General features: G+C 39.0%; 1 protein-coding gene across 1 annotated transcript in view; it reads right to left on the bottom strand.

The window, feature by feature from the left end:
• Unc80 (unc-80 homolog, NALCN channel complex subunit) overlaps positions 1 to 9,665 on the bottom strand; it is a 204,267-nt gene that overhangs the window by 44,140 nt on the left and 150,462 nt on the right. Inside the window, exons 40-45 of the mRNA XM_033763980.1 lie at positions 8,430 to 8,613; positions 6,732 to 6,826; positions 5,199 to 5,288; positions 4,380 to 4,481; positions 2,524 to 2,704; positions 788 to 1,056 (exon numbers count right to left, since the gene is read on the bottom strand). Coding sequence (XP_033619871.1) covers positions 788 to 1,056; positions 2,524 to 2,704; positions 4,380 to 4,481; positions 5,199 to 5,288; positions 6,732 to 6,826; positions 8,430 to 8,613 — 921 coding nt within the window. The remainder of the gene's footprint in view (positions 1 to 787; positions 1,057 to 2,523; positions 2,705 to 4,379; positions 4,482 to 5,198; positions 5,289 to 6,731; positions 6,827 to 8,429; positions 8,614 to 9,665) is intronic.

The following is a 9,665-nucleotide window of genomic DNA, read 5'->3' as shown; positions in this document are numbered from 1 at the left end:
ATATTGGAGAGTGCCAGGATTTTTAAGAACTGTAAGCAATAGTTATCTGAGGAGGTTTTAGGTAATTTCTCTTTCCTGTTTAAACTTTATGTTCTAATTTTTATAAGCATAATTGCTTTTGGTAATCAGTAAGATAGTTATAAAATAGAGAAAATTTCCAATATTTAAAAATAAGGAAGAGTTCTGTTATAGTAAAAGTAAATTTCTTTCTAGGTTGAACAAACTCAACTTTGCATTAAAATATAATATTTTTATAACTTTAAAAAAAGCTTGTCAAAAAAAGAGAACAAGAATTAGCCCATGGCCCTGCCTGAATTTTATTCAGTATTCCTAAACACAACCAGATATATATTAGGCATTAGAAACTTTTCCTGCTAAATTCACTTCCTTCAATTCCATCAAATCAAATTTAGGGGTGACAGATATGTCCATTCAGATGAAGGTCAGAGAGCCTCTTAGAAGAAACATCTCCTGAACCTTATGCTATGTATTTGACTCACTACAGTGGTTAGCTAATATACTAGAGTAACAGAACCACCTGGAGGTCTTGTTCAGAACATGTATCACTGGGCCCTGTCCCCAGAGTTTCTGATTCAGTGGTCTTTAGAGAGCCCAATCACATGCAGTTCTAACAAGTACCCCAGTGCTGCTGCAGGTCAAGACCACAAGTGGAGGACCACTGGCCTAGAAGATATGAGAAAACATATCACACTGAGAAGCACAGGCTTTAACAGGAGAAGCCAGCACTCAGGTTACTTTTCTGGTTAGGAAGGGAGATTCCAAGCACCTGCAGCATGGTGGGGAGAATCCACTGGTAGCCACTGAGAGAGAAGAGATGGTTGAAGTGCACGGCCGTGTTGATGACGGTGGCGGCGTATTGCCTGAGCAGGGCACTGTCCTCTGGGTGGAGGATCAGAGCCCCATTAAACACATTGAGAAAAAGCATGATTTCATCTCCCCAGGGAAACTCGCTTGGCATGCCTAGGAACATCTCCTCCAGGAGCTGGATCCACAAGCTTTTCTGAAGGGTGTCAAGGCCAAACAGCTCCTTCCCAGCTGTGAGAACACGAAACAGCACAGAGTCAGCACCTACACTGACGCTGTCAGCATGAGCACAAGATCAAACCTGTGGGTGCTGCTGTTTTCCATTTGTCCCAGCTCTGGGATGAGATCTACTGAGGAAAGAATTTCCAGACCAATGCCTTGGTATTGGTATAGCACTTGCCTAGTTCTCCAAGGACCTTCATCAACGCCTCTTTGATTTAACTCTGCGGGAAGGCAGGGCCAGTGTTTGCAGCAGACTTTTGCTGCTAAATAAGTTTTAGCTTTAAGAAAACTGTGTTGCTCCCAGTAGAAAATGGCAGGGCTAGGACTAGTTTCTGTTCTTCTAATCACTGCTCAGATTAATTAAAACTCTTTTTGCTATTGCTGTGTACCTTCTGTATGAGGAAATCGATGCACAAAGATCCTAATTTAACCAAATTAATAATGGTCCTGGTGAGGGGTTCCAAAGTGGGTCTCTTTCTATTTCTGTCACTGTCTGTCAATTTAATATAATTTAGAATAACATATGCAGATTTTAAATGTAGAGTTCAGTGAATTTTAAAATATGGACCCATGTAACCAATAGCTAATCAATATATGAACAATTTTTTTTTTTTTTGAGACAAGGTCTCACTATGTAGTTGAGACTGACCTGGAACTCACTATGTAGTCCAGGCTGGTCTCGAACTCACAGTGATCCTCCTGCCTCAACCTCCACAGTGCTGGGATTACAGGTGTGCACCACCACGCCCAGCTGAACAATTTTATCAACTTCAAAATTCTCATGCCTTTTGCAGGAAGTTCATTTTTTTCCCAATCCAGAAAAGACCACTATTCTTTTTTCTGTAACCTTAGATTAGTTTTTCCTTCCTTTTCAACTCTTATTTTCACTGAGTCAGCCAGTCCTCTCCTAACACCCTGCACTCTTTGCTTCACCTGCTTTTAAGGCTTGAGCACCTTCTTTTTGTTGTTGTTGTTTATTTTGTTTTGTTTTTTGGTACTGGGGCTCAAACTCGGGGCCTTGTGCTTGCGAGGCAGGCAATGGAACTACTGAGCTAAACCCACACCTGAGCCCCTTCTTTTTTTAAGATTAATTTTATTGGTACATTTTAGGTATATAATATAATGACATTTATCATTGGAAATTTGCACCTCCACATAATCCATCTTGGTTCTTATTTTTTCCCCATTCCCCTGCCCTCCCTTCAAACTGAGCCCCTTGTGCAAGTTCAGTGTTTAAAACGGCTGTGTGAGCACTGCCTGGGAATTTGTTGGCAATGCAAGGTCTGACCCCATCCTGGAACTCTGAAATGGAGTCTGGGACTCAGCAATCTGAGTTTTAATGAGTTCTCCAGGGAATTTTAACACAAAGGTTTGAGGATCCCTGCTTTCCAGAACTCTCTGTAAAGCTGCTCTCCTCTCCAGAGAAGAACCAAACAAGGGTGTGAGGGAAAGCCTTCTCTTTTGCTTGCTTGGTACCTTGAGGATCACTAAAGAGTGAAAACTCCGCATCGATAGCACTTCGAGGGAAAGAGGGCAGCCGAAGGAGGTCTTCCTGGAGCATGGAGACGTGGGACTGTTTGTGGGCGGTGGGGATCTTCTGGGTTAGGGAAATGAGGAACAACACCCGCCCCACTTCCTCTAGCTTCCGAGTGAACACCTAGTGGAAAACAAGAGCAGAACAGAAACTCCAAAGTTAGAGTGGAGAAAGTGAAGCAAAATCTTTCATGACAAATCAGGCATAAAGAGGTGCAGTGACTTCCAAAAAGTAAAATAATATTCAATTGACCCACTTTCTGCTTCTGTCTACTCTACAGAAGAAAAATTTCTTATGGAGTCAGTAGGCTGGAGGAGTACAAGGCAGGCATTGTCAAGACAGTTCAGCGTTACACAGATCCAACTTGTGTGGATGTCAAAACATGGAAGACTTTCCTAACAGGGAGCCAGCAAGTCCGTTCCAATATCTGTTACTGTTTTCATGGGTACCTCGAGCCGTTTCCTGGTGGTTTGGGATTTGTCTCTTGAAAGACTGAAATGGAATCCAGAAGAAGTGCTATCTTGAGATAAAAGACGTTGGGCCTTTCATCGGGTCTCCTTTGGCCCTGAGTTTAGATGGTGCTCTTGTTCCCTCCTCTTAGTTCCATTTTTCTTAATGATCAAGGGCAGGGGATGAGATTAGGAAACTCAGAAGTAATGAGCAACTGCAGCGATAGAGCCAAAACTATATTATCATCTCCCAGGGGAACTTAAAAATATTAAGATTCTAGTTTGGAGCTTACAGCAAGAATCTTGTTTTATAGCATTCTTGAAATACATTCTTACTAAACATGGTCAAAAATCCACACACAGAAGAAGTGCCATTATTGATTATGCTTCTAGTTACCTTGCTGTCAAAATTAAGAGAGCGGGACAATTTTGGTGAAATTGCTTGAGAAATTATTTCTATTCAATATTTTTCAGTTTTGCCCAAGACCCCATAACTTGCAACAAATTTAGCATTGAGCATCTCATAAGGCAATTCAAACAGTTAATGGCAGCTAGCATTAAAAATTTCAGTTGTCTGATTCTCTGCCATTTTCATTAGTCTCCGGCATATATTTTTAGGAGTTTGATGCCAAGTTAGCATTTTTTGTTATCTGCAGAAAAATTGAAAGGCTCAAGTATCACAAAATTCTTGTTCAGGTAGGTAATCTTATTAAAAAACAAAGTTAATACCTGGACAGCACTAAAATTGTATCAACTTTAGAACAGTATACTAAAGCTATATTTTGCACAGACTATGACTTTCCTTAAGATCAAAGTCTAGTTTGAGATTAGACATTTGAACATCCTTCTGATCTTCACTACTAAACCTGAGTGTGTTCTTAAAAGTTATTAAGGTCAGATCATAACCAGGCCAAGTTGCTGGTCAGTAGCAGAGTTGGGGTTCAATGCTTTTTCAGGGACATCAACTGATTTTACTTTTTTTTTCCAGCTGGTGAAGACCTCTGGGGCAACCATCTGAAAGCTATATTTTGTGGACTTCCAATCCTGTTTTACAAATGTGAAATGAAAAGCCATATTTTGAAATTAGCGAGTAGCAGATTTCTATTGTTTAAATCCAATGATTTATCATAGCATTTTCCATGTGACTTTTTACTTAACACCTGTACCGCATGATTCATTTTATTTATACAACATACATTATTTTCGGCAAATGTCTATTGAGCAAGGCCAGTTATTCACTCTCTCCCGGGAGAATCATTATGGAATCACACAATCTCAGGATTGGCAACATATTTGTGGATTGTCTGATTCAACAACATGAAATAGAATAAAACTGAGTGTTCAGACACCTGTTTCTGAATGAGCTCCTGTCCCTTCTCCGGATGCATATGCACAAGGTTCAGCTGTGGGGACACTGACCTCCGGAAGGGATAAATATCTCGAACATATGTCTGTGGTAGATTACACAAAGAGACAAAAAAAGTTTAAATGGTTAAATTTTATTCTCATTTTCTCTTCACCCAAAGGTCAGACAAACAAGAATTTTCTTTTTGAATAGTTTTGATTCTTAACTACTTTTATGCGCCTCAACTCTATAAAAACCCAGAGATGGTGAACACACTCCCTGGGAAAGCGTTAGTCCACCCAGCTGGGCACTCCTTCTCTCATGCTCCTCCACACGAAGTCAGGAGCAATGGAGCCAAAGACAGTGTAACAAGCAATGCTTGAACACAAGAAGAGCTTGTAAAGTGATGCCAGGGGTCATCGTGAGCCTCCCTTTTGCTCACTGAATTGTCACTATGGTCATACGTAACACAGTAAACAAAAGAGGCACAAGAGCATTACAATTTCCAAATACACACATAGTGGGCAACCTAAATTTTCACTTTGACATAATAATGATGAATAGCTGGGTGCCAGTTTTTGGCTCATCCCCTTCAATTATCACAAAGACTCTAACACAAACCATTATAATCACCTTCGCATTTTGGACAAACACGCTGACGGGCAAAAAAAGGTACAGTAATGGTAGTTCAAAGCCACGTAGACTCAACTGGCCATGCTCTTAACCTCTAGACAAGGAGGCCTCCTGATTGTGAGCCGCTCTCAGGGAAGTCTTCATGAGCCTTTGATACACCCCAACATGCCCATCACCACTTTAGCCTCACCTTACTGTAGTGGATAAGATTCCATCGTTTATCCATGAGGAAATAATGTGTTGACTGGGATTCTGGAATGTTGAAAAACTCCAGACACTCCTAAAATGAGAATAAATATTAATAAATGTTGCTTAAGAACATATTATTTGAGGGAGGATGAGGCAGGAGGATTACAAGTTCAAGGTCAGCCTGGGAAACTGAGCAAGACCTTGTCTTGAAATAAAAAGTTTAAAAAAAGAGGTTGGGGATAGAGTTTTGTGCAAAGCCTTGAGTTTAATTCCCAGTACCATGAATACACACAAACTCATATTTGCTTGGTAGTAAGCTGAAAGATACAAATATTGAAACAATAATAATTTTTTACAAGGATTTTATATAAAATTTGTATCTTGCACATTCTATGTATTATGTAAGTACATGTACATTCTTAGAATTACCAAAAATGCTCTAATGAAGACTGATAATATAATATAAACCATCTGATCTCATAGTACCTAAGATGCACAATTATAATTTGGATGGCGTAATGGTCTGTGGAGGCACAGTGGCACCTACTGGTCTCAATAGCAGGAAAAAAGTGTGTTTAGTAACAGCATCAAGAATATCCCAAACCACAGTGCATTGAGAGCTTGTTATATGTTACATACTGCACTCTTGGGTAAGTGCTTTGCACGTAGATGACTTGTATAACCTGAGCTAGTATCTCAGTACTGTAGGAAAAAAACTGAGACAAGAGAGGCCCTGTGATTTGTTTCGGTCACACTGGCTATGGTGGAGCCAGGCTTTGAAGGAGCTGTGTCATTCATCCATCCCGTCCTTTGGTATGAGTAGACCAACAGAGTGGTTCCTGAGTTGCTTCACTGGCTTAGATATTCTCTGGAGATGTCTGGGTGAAGCTTGTAGGAGTAGCAATGATTACATTTCTTTTGAGGTGAATCACTGCCATAAGCTATCAGAAAATACTTTCTTATCTACCTGCTTTGTCCTAAGAGTGTGATGGTGAACCTTTTAGACCTTTCAATGATACAAACAGACTGCTGTGACACGTGTGTGGCCGTAGGTTCACCACTGTTCTAAGGTACATATTTTCTGCTTTGTCACCTGTGGTGACAGGTCAAGACTGTACAGATTCAAGAGGTTGCCACAAAAAGGGCTTCTGGTGTGGATCATCAGCTGACAGCTCAAGTTTACCCCAGTGTCATCACTGGGAAACCACAGGGCACCCCCAGTACCATCATAAAGTTCCTAAGTGCATGAGCCAAAATCTACAGCTTTCTAGGGGGTTCAGGAATAACATTAGAGGGCTCCACTGCTGACTGAACTTCCCTGATTGTGCTTACTTTAACAAAAAGCTAAAAATAATAGTAGAAATGGGAAAAATTACTTAAGTGCACAGTAGTGGAACACATTCTGAAGGAGTAAAGGACCACACACATTTCATTGGAGAGAAGAAAATGCTGCCATTTAACCTAAAATGGTTGCTCACAGGGGTGGCCATAGGCATTGTGCATAAAAATTATTTCTGTCAAAAGTCATTCCTACCTTCAACAGGGCTTCAAACTGAGTATCTTCATGGACAGGTAGCTGAGTTGGGATATCACACTCATTCTGTCCATGAACTACCAAGGTTTTGGTACCTACAGAAAGTGAAAATCATAACAAATGGATTACACTATCAGAAAGTTTGTATTCGAAGAGGAAAATATTAAAATAATATCAAGCGTATTTGCATTTTGTTACTAAATGTTTAATGTGAGATGTGTATGAACTAATTGCACATCTTAACATTATATTTTAAATATTTTGCAATTATAGACACCGTTTTATGGAGTTCCCAATGCTGTTATCTACCTTTTACATTCACAATTTTATTTAAATCTCCTATAAAATGAATATTATTATTTTCACCTTACAAATAAGGGAAGAGAGAAATTGAGTAACTTATCCAAAGATAGACATTTACTGTAGTTAATAGAACAGTGAAAATTCACACCGTAAGTGCTGCAAAAAACCGATACATCCTGGTCTGTTAAATGAGATGACCAGGCAGTGACAGTTGAAAGAGTATAAACAGAGATATTAGCAAAACCAAACCAAGTCTCAGAGAAGTTGCTTAAGTATACACTTACTGTGTTCTATTGATTTCCCTTCATTTGTTATTTACAAACCTTCGTGAACATTATGATACACCTTTATTTATTTATTCATTTATTATTTATTGGTACGGGGATCGAACTCTGGTCCTTGCACTTGTGAGGCTGGTGGCGGAACCACTGAGCTAAATCCCGGCTATGATATACATTTATTTTTAATGAGTTGTTTTTAAGTATATGAGGGACAGTATGAGTTTCTTTGCTATAATAAAAGCTGGCCAGTATTTCAGATAATCTAGAGAACACATAGTTATACAGCTATCATTTATTGACTTTATCGTGAATCACATATGGCAGCATGAATTTTATATATTTAGTCTAATTTATTCCTTGTGATGTGAAGTATAAATCATATTCATGTTTGATACATGAGGAAAGGAAGCTTTGAAAAATGATGTTCTTTTCCACAGCTAATGCTACCTATATGACAAATACATGGTAGTGTTGATTTTAACACAGGCTTTTTTTTGTTGCCAGATCTGCGTGCATAATTTTGCCTTTCTCTTCATTGCAATACATGTATCATCTTCTATTTTGATAGTAACTGACCGAGGATAAAGGGTTGGTCAAATATTCATCTCAAGGACAAACAGGCTATGTGAAGTGAAAATGACCTGCATGGAGGGTTATATCATACTTTGTGTTCTTTTGTAATTCTCCCTCTTCCTGCTTTTCTCTTCCAACTTTTCATAAAGCCGTCTCTCACTGAGTTTACAAAGGGCTGGAGTCCCATGTCATACAAACAATATCATTCTCCTTGCGATGCCAAAAATTCACTCAAAAACGCTTTCAGTTCCGCTAGCCCTCTGTGACAGACTCAAATAAATCTTTAGCCTTGGCAGCCCGTCAAAGACTGATTCACATGGACCTCAGTTCTCCCGTTTCCCCTTTCATCTGGCAACTGTGGACTTTTAAAGGCTCTATTATATTTCTTCTGAGTGTACTAATCAAAAATTCTTTGATGCACTCAGTACTAGGCGTTAGAACCCTGAAAATTTTTTCATGAATGAAAGAGCCTTGTGGTCTCTCAAAGGGTTATTTATAATGTGTTTTAAAGCTATGTCATCTGAAAGCAACGGGGGATTACCTGGCATGGAAGCAGTCACCAGGAGCTTCACTTCACACTGCTCCTTCTTCATCGTCTGCTTGAGGTCCTTAAAGAAGAGCCCCTCCACGTACCCGACCACCTCCCACAGGAAGGTCAGAGTGGCTGAGATGGCATCCATCCCCCACTCACAGGGCGTCCTCACGAAGTACATTATTAATCCCACCTGAAAGTCGGAACAAGCAGAGTTCACAAAACCACAGCAATCCCCAGTTCACATACTTATGCTCTGGCTTTTTCTTTCCTACTACGTGGTACCTAAGGTTTCTAATACGTAGTACCTAATACGTAGTACTTAAGGTTTATTTTAGGCAGTAGGTACATGTACATAACACATCTTGAATTTTTAAAGATTCCCACTGCCCTTCCCCTCCCCACCCACATCCCTCTCTTCATCTCTAGATCCCTTTTCCCCATTTCCATTACTTTTAGTTCATGTTTGCAACATACAGCATTTACTCTCATTGTGGGTATTTAGTATGTACATGAAACATCTTAAATCTTTTACTTCCCATTTTCCTTCCTCCTTCTCTTTGCCCTTGGCTCTTCTTTTGAAATTAAATCTTTCTGCCTTTCGTATTCTCTGCTCAAATGCTTCTCTATCACTTTTTTTTTACACATTTAGGAGAACATTAGCTGGTAGTTGATTTTATATATGTAAAAATATTTAAGCTCAAATACATCTTACTTTCTGATGCAATATTCATATGAAAATTTGAGGTCAAATGCCATACTTAAAAAAAAATTTTATTGAGTTTATTGGTACAATCTAGGTATACAATACAATTACATTCATTATTGGGATCCTGAACCTTTACATGATAGGTCTTGATTCTTATTCTTCCCCCTTGTCCTTCTCTATCACTTTCAATGGCAGTAATCGGAAGGTGTGTAACTGAAAAGCTGATCAAATGTGTGTGTGTGTGTGTGTGTGTGTCAATTTTATTAATACAGTGTGTATCATGATCTTAAAAGAATGGTCAAAATATTACTCAGAGTAGAAGTTATAAAAAATTATCTCCTAAAAAGAAGAAACAAACATAAAATGACAAAACTTTGTTTGTTTCAATGAATGAAGGAAACTAGTAAATGAAACAAATTGGCATTTATCTCAAAATATTTTTGAAATAACAGAATAATCTAGGGTGTTACTTGAACTTCTCCCTGTTTCCCATTTATCTATCTGCTGTTTTGCTCCATATATATATATATATATAT

This window comes from Fukomys damarensis, unplaced genomic scaffold (assembly GCF_012274545.1).
Source record: "Fukomys damarensis isolate Sample0158 unplaced genomic scaffold, DMR_v1.0_HiC HiC_scaffold_16, whole genome shotgun sequence".
NCBI lineage: Eukaryota > Metazoa > Chordata > Mammalia > Rodentia > Bathyergidae > Fukomys > Fukomys damarensis.
This window is presented reverse-complemented; position numbering and strand designations above follow the sequence as displayed.